This window comes from Sporobolomyces salmoneus (genome assembly GCF_050403485.1).
Source record: "Sporobolomyces salmoneus JCM6883 DNA, S_salmoneus_JCM6883_v1_ctg75, whole genome shotgun sequence".
NCBI classification, from domain to species: domain Eukaryota; kingdom Fungi; phylum Basidiomycota; class Microbotryomycetes; order Sporidiobolales; family Sporidiobolaceae; genus Sporobolomyces; species Sporobolomyces salmoneus.
The window spans coordinates 15,390-30,892 of record NW_027481088.1 but is presented as its reverse complement, the minus strand read 5'-3'; the positions used below and the strand labels follow the sequence as shown (position 1 = coordinate 30,892).

Genomic DNA, 15,503 nt, shown 5'->3' with positions numbered 1-15,503 from the left:
ACTTGCCCGTGTACAGTCGAGTTGGCCTGTTCAGGCGAGCGAGCGAAGTGAAGAGAGTGTTGAAAAGAGAGAAGAGCGAGGGAGCCGGCGCCGATTTGAGCGATCTTTGCTCCAAATGCGATGTCCGCGGATGACGAAGACGCGTCAGCTCTCCTTCGCGAGCTTGCTTATCTCCCGTCGACGTTGTGTGGGACCTCACGCTCCGTGAGAGCGGGATGGTCCCAGACGAAAGAACTAGAGAAGAGGGACAAAGCTTTTCACAGAAAGATCCTATCTACCCGCCCTCCCAGCATACGATCTCGTTCGAGCGAGCCCCTAGTGAAACTCCAATCGGTTCTATGCGATACGAAGGTCAGCTACGGAGAGCTTCGAGAGCAGATGAGAACTTACCATTCGAGGCGTAGGCGCAAGGAGCGCGACGGTAGCGCAGGTAGCACTACACGTACCGAAGGCGGCGTTGCATCCTGCTAGAGCGGAACCAGCCACTACAGCAGCGGCTGGTACAGTACCGAATCTGTGTGCGAAAAGTGAATGAGGTCTACGTCAGCTTGATACGATTCTCATCTTTCGCAGACCTGATAGCGTGAGAAGGAGGGTCACAGAGGAAGGGGAAACTTACACTGCTCCAGCTGCAGAGTAGCACGCAACGACGACGGTCGCGCAACCAGCTTGACAAATTCCGTATGCGATTGGACCTCCTTGAGCCGCAGATGCTAGCGAAAGAATTGCGAGGGCGACAAGGGGAAGGAGAGAACTTCATGTTGACCGGTCGATATGGGAGTTACCAGACGAAGATGAGGGAAAAAGGAACGAAGAGAGACGAAGATTTCCCTCCTCTTGTTTCCTTATCAAGCGGACTTACCGTGGTGAAGCGCTCGCGCCTCGTAGCGACGTCTCCAGGGAACGAGCGACGTCCGATTGAGGAGACAGGAGTCGACGTCAGGAGCGTGAATCCAGGACTCAAGGAAGACGTTAACGACAGCTCAATAAGACTCGCTTACGGTTTGGGCCTGGTTTCGGAGTTGCGGTAGCGTCTCAACGTTTGGGACGAACCGAGGCATTGAGGTAATCGCCAGGCAGACCTCACTCTATGCGGTGCTGAGCAAAGTGGGATGAGCGGGAAAGAGCCGAGCGAAAGCGGGGTGGTGGAAGGAAAGCCGGACTCGTGATGTGATCCCTAGATAGCTGCTTGTCGTACTGTCGTGTAGAGAGGCCCATCTCGAAAACGCGTGTGAGAGGTCAAGAGCAGAAAGAGGTATCCGCTCCTTTCGCCTCGTCAGTCACTCGACTCCGAAGGATCGACCTCCCGAGACCCACAGAGCTACCGGGTCGCCTTCGAGACACCTCCAGGGAACCCAGTCCACACTCACGCTTGTCCTCGTCCTCCACTGCCTCTTTCCCTTTCTCTTCATCTCTAATCGACTACTTCTCCCTCGACACGCTCCATTCGAAACTCAAACACCTTTACAGCAACTCTAGCAGCTCCAAGACATCTATCAAGACGAGTATGGCGAACAATCAGGAAGGATTCGAAGACGATGGAGGAGAACAAGGCGATTACGGATTGGATCTGTTCACAGAGCAGGACCTCGTGGATCGACTTGTACAGGCTGTCACCGATGACGATCTGTATCAGGTAGTATTCTGGGTCAAGAGGCTGGAAGAGAAAGGTTGGATCGAAAATATCAACGACGGTCGTAAGTTCTCGCCTCTCGTTCCCATCCGACGAGGGGCATGGCGGGCTGATCATGTTCGCGACTACGCGCATATAGATAGCGCTTCTACGATGACTCCAATTGTCGCAGCGGCTTCGAAAGAGGGAAAGAACCGAAATCGAGATTTGATCCTTCGAGTTCTACGAGCGAAAGGAGGAGAACTACCATCAGGAGACGACGCCATTTGGCTCGAGTTGATCGGTGGATGGGCTATCGAGTTACTCGAGAGCGAGAATGACCCGAAGAATGCCGATGGTAAGCTCAGAGCTCATCCTCCGATCGTGTCGATACTGACCCGTCTGCTACTCTCCCCCGACAGAGATAGCAGCAAAGTACCTCCTCTCGGCAACCGACGAAGAGGCTGAACAATGGATCGCTGAAAACATCTCGCTCGAAGACGTCGCTCCTTCAAGTAGTCACCGCTCTCACTCTGTTCCTGCCGCCGGACCTTCCTCTGGTCGTTCCAACTCGCTCCCTAGTCGTTACACTCCTCTCGGCTCCGCTTCATCCTCCGGCGCGAAATACGATCACTACGCTTCTTCACCTCAATACAAACCCATTCCTCCTCGAAACAACTCTCTCGCCCCGATCGCCGAACCCTCCATCGGCTACATCGATCTCACCACTTCTCGTTCTCCTTCTCCCGTCCTCAAAGCTGAACCCGTCGACGACGATCACTCCGCTCTCCGCAACCGTCGTACTCCTCCCGCCTCTTCTCGAAAACCTTCGACGAAACCTACTGAATCGAAAGGGAAAGGTCGAGCTACCGACGACGAATCATCTCTCGAATCATCTCAATCTGCACGAGCTCATCTCCGAATCGACAATTTACCGATTCATTACACGGACGACGACTTGACGGCCCTCTTCTCGGATCTACAAGGAGTCGTCGAAGCTTCGATTCAAGATCAGACTCAAGATTCGGCTTGGGGATTGATCACGTTCAAGAGTTTGTTGGCTGCGAGACACGCCTATGCCGTCAAGATTGGGAAAGTTGCACCGGGAGGAGTGAGAGGGTTGCAGTTGAAGATTTACTCGAGTGAAGGAGAACCGATAGAACCTCATGTCGCAGTCGCACCGGTTGCGACGAGGAACGAGAGGGAGGCTTCGTTGGCGAGCAGAGCAGGAGGAGGAGGAGAAACGCCTTTGAATGGAAACGCGAATGGCGGAGGAGGAGGAGCCGTAGCAGGAACGAGTGGAGGAGAAAGGTACACGACGGGATTCTCGGGAGGAACGAGACCTGAAGGACAACGGGGACAGATCTACAGTGGACAAGACGCCGCCGCGACGAACGGCAACAACTACAACAATCACAACAACAACAATGGAGGAGGAGGACCGGTTGGAAACTACTCTCACCCTGGACCGATGCCTTTCCAAGGTCGATTCTTCCCTCGACCTCGAGTTCCCTACATCTTCACTGCTGCCGAATTAGCTCGTCGAGTCTACCTTGGAGGTTTACCGTTCGGGATTACGGATGATGAAGTCGGAAGAATCTTCAGTGAGAAAGCGAAAGTGAAAGCGAGGGTTTTGAGGGTGAAGAATAGTCCCGACGGTAGTCATGCTTTCGCGTTAGTGCCCCTCTCTTCCTGATCGTCTGGTGACTGTGCTGACCAACGAGACACGCATGACAGCTTTGTACAACATCCAGATTCAATCACTGCCGATTTCGCCATCAAATCTCTACACGGTCAAGTCTATGCTGGTCATCTCCTACAACTCGAGTGAGTCACCCATCAAGATTCGATGTCTCACGAGTGTACTGACAGCTTGTCGCTGAAGTCAGACACGTCAATGAATTGTCTCATCGTTGGCTCTTCTCCCTTACTCTCTACGGTTTCCCTTCAAACTGGGAGTATCGCGATGGTAAGCTCCACTCTTTCTCCTCGATAGTATTCAGCTGACGAACGATGGCCTCGTCCCGCAGTGAGCGATTTCCTCATTTCGACGATCGGTTCTTTCGCTGGACTTCGAGTTTCTCGACCTTGGGGTCACAACGGAGACCTGAGTGTACGAGTCGAACTACGCTACGAAACTGAACTTCGATGGGCCGCGAACGAACTGAACGGGTTGATCGTGAGGAACGAACCGATTCGAGCCGAAGTCGATCAGGTTGGGATTCGAAAGAAGATTGAACGAGAAATGGCGTACGAAAAACTACAGGAGAAACTCTTGAACCCTGATTCTCAACAACAACAAGTCGTTGGATTACCGATGAATGGAGGAGGAGGAGGAGCGTCTTCGGCATACTCTCCATACAATCCGAATTATGCTTCGACTCTGAACACGAACGCGACCTCGACCCCAGCTGGAGCTCTAGCTCGAGGAGAAACTCCTTCGGGACGTTCTCGTCCAGCACCTCCACCACCTCCGCCTCCTGCGAAACGCTCGAGAACTGAAGGATCTTTGCAACCTCCTACGCCTCTCGCGCACGCGATTTCGGAAGAAATTGAACTGAACCCGTTCTCTCCCAGGTGGATGATCGGTGGGAAATGAAAGGATATGAGAGGATGAGTAACAAGGATAGCAGTGTTCGTGTCTTTGGTCGTTTGAACGGTTTTCGATTTTCTTTGCTCTCTCGATTTTCGATATTCTCTTCGTTTTTTTCCTGTCGATTCCTTCTAGTCTATACCGCAAAGTACGTCTCGCCGTGTCTTCTCTCGTACTCATCGGACTCGACGTGAGAAGAGAGGGCGATCGCGAACAAGATCGGATTACAAAAGCAGTGCTGTAATCCTCATCCACTGCTTCTCCGCGCCTCTCACCAGCTCGCTACGACTGCTTGATCGACCAGGAGGCCAGATTCGACTCGAACAAGCGAGGTCTCGCTGTCATCTCCGACTCTCGAATTGCGTTATTTCTCATCAGCTCGGCAAACCTTACCTCTCTGCGATACCTCATTCGTTAAGCTCTCCCGATAGCCTGAATCTTCCTCGTCACATCTCCCTATCGCCAACCTCTTTCTCCGCTTCCGCCAACCAGTTCTGATTCGGACGACAAATCTTCATCTCCGATTTCCTCTCCGATCTCTCAACTCGGCTCCGACTACTCAGCATATAGATAAGGATGGGTCTCTTAGCTCTAGGAACACCCTTACCCTGGTCAGAAGCAAAGAAGCATGCGGATTACGTGAGAGAACACGGGATTGAACAGTTCTTGAGCATTTGGGAGAAATTGAAGGACCGGACTGGGGATAGACTCATGTGGGGAGACGAGGTGAGACTCTCTTTCACTTTCTGTCTCTACTAGGGGCGCGGAAGGAGACGGGAAGGATACAAAAGGGAGGTCAGGTCGAGGTGGGGAGGATTAAAAAACGAGCTACAGGAGCTACAGGAGCCCATTGGCTAGGTCATCAAGCATCAGAGAGGGCAACACTATAACCAGGACGTGCCGGGAAGAAGCAGAAAGCTGATAAACTCGCTCGTTACCTCTCATCCTCGCTTTCTCTCGCGATCGAAAACAAACGAAAACTTTTACGCCGAGCTCAGATCGAATACATGATCATCTCCTACGACGACGAGGACAAGAATGCGAGGTTGTCGTTGAGGCAGGAAGAGATTTTGGCCGATTTGCACAGCGATGCCGCGAAACGAAAAGAGGGAAATCCTGGCAAAAGGTCAGTTTTCGCGTCTTCTGTCGCTCTCTATACCTTACAAATCGTATTGACAAGTATGTACATCTCTGTAGTGGCTGTATCCCGGTATTCCATCCCGAATATGGACGGTATATGCTCGAATCGACGCCGGGAGAGCCCTACGGAGCGACTTTGGAAGATCTCCTCCTAGTTGAGGGAAACATGCGATTCCGGTGCGTCAATCACTATCACGCATTCTACCGTTCTCGCACTAATTCGCATTACGACTTCGATAGACGAAAACTTGCGCAATCTCGAATGAAACCGAACGAAGTCCCCGTCACTTTGACTTCGTTCCCTCGGCTCGGAGCACCAGGAGTGTTTACGGATCCTTATCATAAACCGGGAGGAGGAGTTGCGAGGAGTTTATTCTTACCGGATGAAGTCATTAATCAGCATGTTCGATTCCCGTGAGTTTTCCTTTTCCGTCTCGTTCGCCCCGGTCCTCTCGAAGTGAAGCTGAAACAAAGTATCGCTTTTGTAGTACGCTAACCGCGAATATTCGAAGACGAAGAGGCTCGAAAGTAGCGATCAATATGCCAATCTACGTCGATGAAAACACTCCTCGACCATTCGTAGACCCGACAGTACCTCGAGATCGAAATGATTGGCCAGAAGATGCCAGTACGTTCACTTCCTTCGTGTCTCGATGATTGAACGAGTGCACTGACAAATGTGTGACTGCAGATGCGAGGGAAGGAGCAGCATTAGACGATCATATTTACCTAGATGCGATGGGATTCGGAATGGGATGTTGCTGTTTACAAATCACTTTCCAAGCCTGCAGTGTTGGAGAAGCGAGGCGAATGTACGACGCGTTCGTTCCCGTCGGTCCAATTATGGTCAGTTCCTTCTCCTCTTGTTTCCTCAGATTCGACGCATTTTTGGGCTGACGCGCTTCGACCTCATGCAGCTCGCGCTAACGGCTGCTTCTCCAATCTTCCGAGGGTTGTTGAGTGATGTCGATTGTCGTTGGGATGTGATTGCTGGAAGTGTCGATGATCGAACGCCACAGGAAAGAGGGCTCGAGGTGAGTCTCGCGAGACTACTACAGTCGATGCCGTAGATATCATCTTGAACTGTGTTTCTCGACGACCTCTTCTAGCCGCTGATGCGAGAACGATTCGTGATTCCGAAATCTCGATACGATTCAGTCGACTGTTACATCGCCGATTCGCCTTACAACCGACCTGAATACAACGACAACAACATGCCAATTGACGAATCGATCCGAGATACACTGATCGAACGAGGGGTGGACAAGCTTCTCGCAACTCATTTCGCTCACCTCTTCATTCGGGATCCGATCGTCATTTTCGAAGAGACGATGTGTCAAGACGACGAGAAAAGCTCTGATCATTTCGAGGTCAGTTGATTCTAGCTTTCACTGCAAGAAGTTTGAGCTTGATGATTGACGTTCGTGAACTTCGATCAGAACATTCAATCGACAAATTGGCAAACCGTTCGATTCAAACCTCCTCCTCCTGGTTCCCCGATTGGATGGCGAGTCGAGTTCAGGTCGATGGAAGTGCAGTTGACAGATTACGAGAACGCTGCCTTCGCAGTCTTCATCGTTTTGTTAACTCGAGCGATTATGAGTATGGGTTTGAACTTTTACCTCCCGATCTCGAAGGTGAGACTCTTCTCTATGCGACTCTACTTCTCGTTCAGGACTGAGTCGTTCGTGCGCTGTAGGTCGACGAGAACATGCATCGAGCTCACCGAAGAGACGCCGTCAACTCTCAAAAGTTCTACTTCCGAAAGAACCTCTTCGACCCGAAGCCAGGACGCGGCTGCGACCCTTCCCTCGACACTCCTCTCCCTACGCAACCAACTCCTACCGCGAACGGCAACGGTCACTCTCGCTCGTCGACCTCCGATTCTTCAGACTCTTCCGATCCTCCCACTTCGCCCTGCTGTTCGTCCCACGCTCCTTCTCGCGCCCCTTCTCCACTTCCCCGAGACGAAGAATCACAATTTGGACCGATCGAGGACGAATACGACGAGTTCACGATCAACGAAATCATCAACGGTTCTCCATCTCGTTCATTCCCCGGCTTACTCGGAGTCGTGCGTCAATACCTCGACCGCCTACAAATCTCGCCCAACGTTCGAACAAACCTCGAGAAGTCTCTCGACCTCGTCTCGAAGAGGGCTGATGGATCGCTCATCACGACGGCGACTTGGATGCGAAATTTCGTCAAATCTCACCCGGCCTACAAACACGATTCCGTCGTTTCGAAAGAGATCAACTACGACCTCGTACGAGCGGTCGACAGGATCGAGAAGGGACAACTAGAAGTGCCGGAACTTCTGCCGCAAGGGTGGAGGGAAAATTACGTCAAGTCGAAAGACTCGTTCTCGAAGTGTTGCGGCGACGCAGTGAACGGATTGGAGGGCGAGGAAGAAGAGGAGGACGACCCAGCGCTTCAGCATGGTGCGGTCGTCGACGTTGATTGTGGTATCGCATTGGGAAGAGTCGTCGAGGCGGCCAAGTAAAATCGCTATTTCTCTGTTTGTTCCGTCAGCTCTTATAACCTCACCATTTTTGTACTACACTTCCGTTTTGTCGAAATCGTTAGCCTACTCTGCAGTCTCACTCTTTCTCGTCATCGTTCACACTGTCTCTCTCATTCTGTACCATTCATTTTCTGGAAATCGAGTGGAAAAGGGGGAAACACTATTTCCTCAGCTAGGTTTTACTTCATTTCGTCCCTTTGCTTCTCAACATTCTACTGAACTGATCGAGTTGCTCCACCGGTTGTCGTTCGCCCATCGGGAAGAATTCCATCAACTCCTCGAACAACCTGTGACGCTCTCGATAAGTCTCTTGCTCCTTCTTGCTGCTGTCGAGTCTTGGAAGTTCTCCCGAGCCGTCGAGAGGCACGTCGACGTTGTGTTGAGGTGGTGCCGAGAGTAGCGCAGTCATGCAGGAGCGAAACGCGGTGGATTCGGAGGGCGAAGAATGATCGACAACCGAAGAGAGATCGTTCTGAAGGTACTGGAGCGCGAAAACGGTCGGGACTGACGTGCACATCTCGTTGAATCTGATAATCACAAAAAAATGAGCAACGATCTGCGAAACCCGATAAGAAAAAGCTCACCTCTGTTTTCGAACGAGGAACTTTGACATCCTCAGCGCCTCCTCCGGAGTTGGACTATAGTCACGTCGAAACCAGTCAGTGACTTGAGTGCGGCTAGTCGATAAACGCAAGGGAGCTCACTCGATGATCCTGAGCTTCCAGAAATCAGCCAATCTCGTATCCGGGTTCGCGGCGTCGTGAGGATGCCCTCCAAAGACGTAGTGCTCGTTCCGTAGAGGGTCGTAGACAACCTAGGAAGTCCAGAAGTATGTCAAGCATAGAACACGCGCTTGAGATCGAACTCGGACTCACTTGACTCGCGAATCTGCTCGACGGTCTCCTCTCTTCGTTCCCCGCTGACCATTCCTCAATCTTCTGCCAAGGTCCCGTCTCGCTCGGGCTCTTCCTCCAAATACCTTCGAGAGGTACTTCTTGCATTGACGACCCGCTTCCCGTTCTCGTCAAGCCCGTCAAGAGCGTCAGGGATCGATTCGCCGTCAAAGAGAGTCGAGGAGTGAACGCTGCCGGAGGAGGGACCGACGATGAGGCGTTCTTGTGCTCGATCCGACGAATCTGAACGATCGTCGGAACAGACGAGTTGCGAGAAGGTGAAGACTCGGGAGACACCGGTAGAAGGGAAGTGTCGATGAGAGACCGAGCGACAGCTCGTCTCGGAGCGTCGAGGACTGCTCCTTGTCGCCATAGTCGGTCTTCGTCTCCGCCTTCCGGGAGTTCCTCGTCGTCCTCGTTACTGCCATCGGTCGAGCGGGGAGTTGCGAGACGGACGGCCCACAGATCATTCTCGTATCGAGTGTCTCGTTGTCCTCCGTAGATGTAAATCGTCGCGTTTCGAGCCGCAGCATCGAGCACCATCGAATGACCTGCGCGAGGGACGAGTCTGTCGGTGAGGAAGGAAGCTGGTGTCGACGCAGAAGTAGGGTCCCCACTGCCGAGAGGAGGCGAATCTGTCAGTTGAAGTCGAAAGAGACAGACCGCGAGATGCTTACAAGAGATGAGTCCACTTCCTCGTGTTGATGTCGTAGCAGTACATTCCAGAGTATTGCGAAGTCGGCGCTGAAGTTGCGGGACCTCCATTCGATTCTTCGACGTCTCCTCCTTCGTACGGTTGCCATTTACCGCCGAACACGAAGAGACGTTGAGTTGCCGAATGAACTACCATCGCATGATCGAATCTGACTCGTCGAGCGTCGAGGGAAGAGTTAGTCTGCCGATAAGATGGTAGAGAGAAGGATACTCACAAGAGAGCTGGTCCTCCATCGTTTCTCGTATCTCGACTCAGCAATTCCCATTTCCCTCTTCCGGGTCCTACCGCTCTGTACCTCCAGAAATCACTGCTCCAATTGTCTTCGTGCGGTGATCTACTCGGTACTCTGTTTGTCAATCCGGTGCCGTCTCCCTCGATTTCCATCTCGTCTCCACCGTTTCTCCCTCGATCAGATTCTTCAGTTCGACCCTCCCAGTCCTCTGCTGAATCTTCGTCTCTCCTCGCGCCGAGTAAGTATACCCAGCCTTCACTCTCATCGACCGCCAATTGATGACAACTTCTCTTTCCCGGTCTCTCGTCTCCCGTTCCTTCTTCCTCTCCAGTCGAGAGATACCTCCAGCCGCCATCTCCTCCTCCTCCTCCTCCTCCAGTAATGTTATCCCTCGGTAACTCCCACTCCCATAGATCACCTAAATCTTTCTTCCCATCCCAACCTCCGAACAACAACAATTTCCTCCCAACTCGAACCATTTGATGTCCTCCTCTTGGTCCAGGTCTTAGTGTACCACTCGGGAATAATGTATCGAGTCTTTCCCATTTCGCGATCGTCGTTCCTTTCCTGCGAGAAGTCGAAGAAGGAGACCATTCTCTGAACAAGTTTTCGCGTAGGCATTCTTCGAGAACGAGCTCGGTCTTGTCGAAATCTCCTTCGATCACTAACGCTTCATGTAGTTTCGATAACGACGAGTGTTCGAACGTTGACGAGATAGAGGAGGGAAGAGTCGAGAGATAGGAAGTGAAAGCGGGGAGAGTTTGAGGACCGGAACGACGGAGATGAGCGAGGATCAGGTGAGCCGTTGTTGCTTCTTCGTGGTGGGCGAGAGAGTCGATCGCGATCGTGTCGAGGGGAGGTGTGAGAGTGGAACCTTCGAGGAACAGATGCCTGTGCAAGAAAAGGTGAACCTTTCGCCCTCTCCGGATCTGGGAGGAAGGAAAGACTCACCAAATCGCGATACTGTAAGTCACATTGACAGCTTCGTGACATTCTATTCTGATGTACTTGATCGGGAGCGGCTGCATATCGATGAGAAGCGACCTAAATCGTCAGTCTTTGTAGTTTCGCAAGTTTCGTTGAAACACTCACAGCTTGTTCTTTCCCTTCTCGCGCCAGCCCGATTTGCAGTCTAAACTTCTGAGTATTCGTGTCGTTCTTGAGTAATCCATCGAGGAGTCGCTCCATTGAAGCCGGGTCAGGAGAGAGTCCGCCAAAAATCGAAAACTCGGCGAGATTGCATGGATGAGCTGCAACCGCTCAACCTCGTTCAGCTCACACTTTTCACGGACAATAGAGACTGTGCGGAGCTCACCTTTGACCGCTTTTCCGAACCCCACCGACTGTACCAGACTGACTTGATCTAGTTCAATCATGATCCACTCGCTTTCCCCTTGTTCCAGCGGAGGTTTCGGACTCCCATTCGCTGACCCTGCTGCCAAGCTCTTCTCGAACTGCTGTCGTTCCTTCTTGCGTGCGTCGGGAGTAGGAGTCGTCCATCTCGAAGCATCGTCGGAAGGGCAATCTACCAAGATCTTCTCGGGTGGGAAAGGGGAGACATAGCCAGATGCAGAGTGAATACTGTGAGGTACACGATTGTAAGCGGGTGAGCAGTCGAGAAGGAGAGAGATGATGTGGAGAGCCGAGAGGAGAAACAGGAGGGAGAGAGGGCTCACGAGTAGGAAAGTCGCTTGGGAGCAGTGTCGATAAGCTGAGCAAGATCAGGGTGCATGTCCCGCTGCGGGAGGTAGTTGTGAGGTGCGAGAGAAGAGTGATCGAACTTTGCCCGGTCACTCTGATGATTATCACCTGCTCCTCCCGTAGACTCCCTATAAGCGGACAGACGATGCGATGGCATCCTCGTGAGGGCGATGTGATCCGAATAAAATACGAAATTTCGAGGGTGGTCGAAGCTCTTTCTTTCGCGGCGTACTTCCCTACGCTGAGACGTTGTTCTCTCTTTGTCGCCATCGATACTCAACCCCTTCCAGATGCGCTAACATGCCACGGACTGCACGAACACTCTTCCTTGCGACCTCAACTTGGTGCGTCCTCAGCTTATAATGTTGTTCCCTCCGCGATGGACACGAGTTTGCATTAGAGATCAATTCTGGGATGTAGGTAGATCTCTAACGTCTACAAGTTGTCTGAGCCATACTCGACATGCCGAAACGAGCGTAAGTGCGCTGAAGTTGTAGACGACATTTTCGCGGCTGAACTTTGCACTCAAAATTCAAGCGATTGGATTTCTTTCTCGCGGGGTCCAAGCACTACATCCGTCGATGTGGCAATGCTGCGTGTCCCCTGCGAGCAAGCTGTTCCATCTCTGGGCAAACGATTCGAACCTCGCAGGAGGAAAGTCGACTTGAAATTGAAACCCTCGGAAGGCTCGAGGATGGTCCTTTCCACGAGCCCCACGAGCATCTCATTGCTGGATCAACGTCTGTGTAAGATGAGCTCGCGAGACTCGCAGATCGATGGGTAAATTACCGCTTATCGAAAAGCTTCAAGTCTTCCGGCGGAGATTGCTATTCGAGAGGTCTCGCATGGCTCTTTCCGACGAGGACCTTTCTCTCGCCTCGTAGCGCATGACACATACGTAACTTGCGAACCTTGTCGATGGAGGAGCAGAGATCGCGAAGGAGATCCGAATGAGGGGAAGGAGGGGGAAGAAGATCTAAATTTGCATTCGGGAGAAGGTGGCTCTCGCACGACAGAACCACCCGTCGTTGCTTCTGGCTCGCCCAACCCAGAGCGCTTTGAGGGAGAGGGTGGTGGGTAGAAGAGAGAGCAAGAACGATTCGAAGCGAACAGAACTGTGGTCCAAGCGCGAGACGGCGCGAAATTACGGTTTTCTCGCCCGATTTCCGGCGTTTCGCTTTATCGATGAACCCCTTCAGGAGCTCCGGATCCACTCACTGTATCCCCCGCCAAAACCGTCAAGAACTAAATTGGGAAACTGGTGACTCCACTTCTCGCGATTCATCATTCTCGCTTCTCTTCTTCTCGTTCAAGCCGCTTTCCCAGCGCATCCGACCCACGCCTACGCTCAAGTGACAAGCACTCCCTTGAGCCTATAGACTTCACAAAGCAGCGACGGCTTAAGACTTTCTCGTCGTTCAACACTTTCCGAATCGCCAACTCAGAGACCCACACTCGAACGAAAGATGGCGCCCGCTGTAGCGAAGAAGCTCACCTTCATGGGCGTGTTCACTGCCGCCTTTGCTGCTTTCGGAGGATTCCTGTAAGTTATCAAGTCTCGAGCTTTTTCTTCTCCAAGGCTTTTGACTGACTTTCTCTTCCGCTGTCAGTTTCGGGTACGACACGGGATACATCTCTGGAGTCAAGGAGATGCAGTACTGGGTCAACAAGTTCGGAACCGAACAACCTGACGGAACTTACCTCCTATCGAGCGGAGACAATTCCCTTGTCACCTCCATCCTCTCTGCCGGAACCTTCTGCGGTGCGTCTCCTCTCACTCTGATGTACTTCCGCAAAATACTGACACTGTAACTTGAGAACCAGGTGCACTCCTCGCTTTCCCGGCTGGAGATATCCTCGGTCGTCGTTTCGGAATCATCGCGTTTCTGTGTCTTTTCTTCATCGGTGTCGCTCTACAAACCGCCGCCAATAACCTCGCTACTTTCGCCGTGGGTCGTGTCTTTGCCGGACTCGGAGTCGGAGGAACCAGTTGTCTCGTTCCTATGTGAGCGCTTCCCCTTTCAGCTTGAGATACAGTGAATCTGATGAGTGCTGTTGGTCGTCGTTGTCAATAGGTATCAAGCTGAAGTGGCTCCTAAGGCGATTCGAGGAGCTATCGTTGCAGATAAGTATACTGTACAAGACATCCAAACGAAAGTCAATGCTGATCCTCTTTTTTGCATCCTTTTTTTACCATACCAGTGGATGATCACCATCGGTTTATTGGTGGCGGCGATCGTCGTCAACAGCACTAAGAGTACGTCACCCACCGTCTGATCCTTGGCTGGCGCGCTGACGAGACATCCATTTTCAGACATGAATAACGCGAGCTCGTACCAGGTACGTTTCTCCCCTCCCGTCATGCTTTGGCCTTAATTTGACCTACCGTTACCGCTCATGTAGATTCCTATCGGACTTCAATTCATCTGGGGAGCCGTAAGCCAAAAGATTCCGTTGATTTTCGTTTCGATGCAGAGAAGACTCACCACGTTCCGCTGCTTCAGATCCTCGTTGTTGGTCTCGTCATCCTCCCCGAATCTCCTCGCTGGCTCCTCCTCAAGGGTCGAGACGAGAAAGCTCGTAAAGCTCTTTCTCGAGTCCTCCAAGCCGATCCCGATTCGCAAGAAGTAAACGAAGAACTCGCCGAAATCGCCGCCAACATCCACCACGAGCGCTCTCTCGGAAACGGTGGATATATTGATTGCTTCCGAGGTGGACCGGGTCGAAACGCCCTTCGAACTTGGACCGGTAAGCTCAAGGTTTTCGACGGGTGAGGTTGCGATACTGATTCTTCCACCATTCGGCAGGCATCGGGCTTCAGGCGCTTCAGCAGCTTACTGGAATCAACTTCATCTTCTACTACGTCAGTTCTATCAGACACTTCCTCGTCAGAGTTAAAACTCACCCACCGTTCGAGCTTAGGGCACCCAATTCTTCAAGAACAGCGGCATATCGAACCCCTTCGTGATCACGATCGCCACGAATGTCGTCAACGTTGGTGCTACCGTCCCCGGAATGTGGGCGGTCGACAAGCTCGGAAGACGTCCTCTTCTTCTTTACGGTGCGGCGGGAATGGCAGTTTCGCAATTGATCGTCGCAATCGTCGGAACTGCCGTGCCAGCTGGAAACCAAGCCGCTCAGAAAGTGCTGATCGCTTTCGTCTGTATCTTCAGTTAGTGTAGACACTGTTGGACCTAGAGACGAGCTGAACTTATCTTTCTTCCCCTTCGCAGTCGCTCATTTCGCCGCTACTTGGGGACCTCTCGCTTGGGTCGTCACTTCCGAGATTTACCCTACGACGACTCGAGGAGTAAGTCGTCTCGTCAATCTCGCTCGTTAGCAAAAATGAACTCACATCTCGTCCTCGCAGAAACAAATGTCCCTCTCGACCGCCTCGAACTGGCTCCTGAACTTCGCTATCGGTTACGCCACTCCTTACCGTGAGTCCTGTCACCTAGTACACATTGTCGTCGCCCGTGTTGACTCGGTTCCGGCACTTCAGTCGTTGATACCACGCCCGGATCTGCTGGTCTTCAATCGAAAGTCTTCTTCATTTGGGGCGGATGTTGCGTCCTATGCTTTCTATTTGTATTCGCCGTCATTCCGGAGACTAAGGGATTGTCGCTGGAGCAAGTAAGCATCGATTCCCCGTCATCGTCGCCTCGAAGTCCCAAATTTTCGCGTCCTGCCCTTTTTCCGGTTTCGCTATTTCTTCAGTGCTGACTCCCGCTTCGTCTTGCCAGGTCGATATCCTCTACCGCAACTCGTCAATCCTCCACTCGAACAAGTTCCGTAAACAGATCATCGCGGAAAACATGCACGACGAAACTCGAGATGCTTACAATTCGGTCCCCAAGAATACCGGTACGATCGATCACAAGGAGAAGGCCGATGTTGAACATCTCTAGACGGAATTGTCCCTTCTCCTCCAACGCGGTCGACGTCGCTAGCTCCCTCTTTCGACCAATTTCCATATTCCCTTTCGTTTTTGTTTCGCTTCTTTCGATCGCTTCTCCACAAAGTCTCTTGTCTTGATCTACGTAGTACTGGAAATAATGTACAGACAATGACTTTGTCAGCTCTAATCAATGGT

General features: G+C 52.1%; 4 protein-coding genes across 4 annotated transcripts; 3 read left to right on the top strand and 1 right to left on the bottom strand.

The window, feature by feature from the left end:
- Nucleotides 1-1,507: 1,507 nt before the first annotated feature.
- On the top strand, nucleotides 1,508-4,211 carry JCM6883_000766 (uncharacterized protein; the record flags this gene model as incomplete). Its single annotated transcript, XM_076634901.1, has 6 exons — nucleotides 1,508-1,697; nucleotides 1,773-1,970; nucleotides 2,035-3,286; nucleotides 3,350-3,439; nucleotides 3,502-3,581; nucleotides 3,643-4,211. 6 exons carry the CDS (start codon nucleotides 1,508-1,510, stop codon nucleotides 4,209-4,211), a joined length of 2,379 nt encoding a protein of 792 aa, XP_076485106.1.
- Nucleotides 4,212-4,781: 570 nt separating this feature from the next.
- Nucleotides 4,782-7,848, top strand: GSH1 (glutamate--cysteine ligase; the record flags this gene model as incomplete). Its single annotated transcript, XM_076634900.1, has 10 exons — nucleotides 4,782-4,931; nucleotides 5,204-5,331; nucleotides 5,403-5,522; nucleotides 5,586-5,759; nucleotides 5,834-5,973; nucleotides 6,037-6,191; nucleotides 6,263-6,379; nucleotides 6,455-6,715; nucleotides 6,785-6,982; nucleotides 7,045-7,848. 10 exons carry the CDS (start codon nucleotides 4,782-4,784, stop codon nucleotides 7,846-7,848), a joined length of 2,247 nt encoding a protein of 748 aa, XP_076485105.1.
- A 205-nt stretch (nucleotides 7,849-8,053) lies between these two features.
- Nucleotides 8,054-11,567, bottom strand: JCM6883_000764 (uncharacterized protein; the record flags this gene model as incomplete). The annotated part of the gene is made up of 10 exons (XM_076634899.1): nucleotides 8,054-8,396; nucleotides 8,454-8,507; nucleotides 8,574-8,683; nucleotides 8,745-9,378; nucleotides 9,440-9,625; nucleotides 9,692-10,600; nucleotides 10,661-10,731; nucleotides 10,802-10,959; nucleotides 11,025-11,290; nucleotides 11,386-11,567. 10 exons carry the CDS (start codon nucleotides 11,565-11,567, stop codon nucleotides 8,054-8,056), a joined length of 2,913 nt encoding a protein of 970 aa, XP_076485104.1.
- A 1,309-nt stretch (nucleotides 11,568-12,876) lies between these two features.
- JCM6883_000763 (sugar porter family MFS transporter) lies at nucleotides 12,877-15,318 on the top strand (the record flags this gene model as incomplete). Its single annotated transcript, XM_076634898.1, has 14 exons — nucleotides 12,877-12,953; nucleotides 13,021-13,172; nucleotides 13,235-13,415; nucleotides 13,486-13,546; nucleotides 13,613-13,667; nucleotides 13,725-13,750; nucleotides 13,814-13,846; nucleotides 13,915-14,158; nucleotides 14,218-14,273; nucleotides 14,333-14,582; nucleotides 14,644-14,720; nucleotides 14,781-14,850; nucleotides 14,913-15,043; nucleotides 15,154-15,318. The coding sequence occupies 14 exons, from the start codon at nucleotides 12,877-12,879 to the stop codon at nucleotides 15,316-15,318; spliced, it is 1,578 nt and encodes a 525-aa protein (XP_076485103.1).
- Nucleotides 15,319-15,503: the final 185 nt, after the last annotated feature.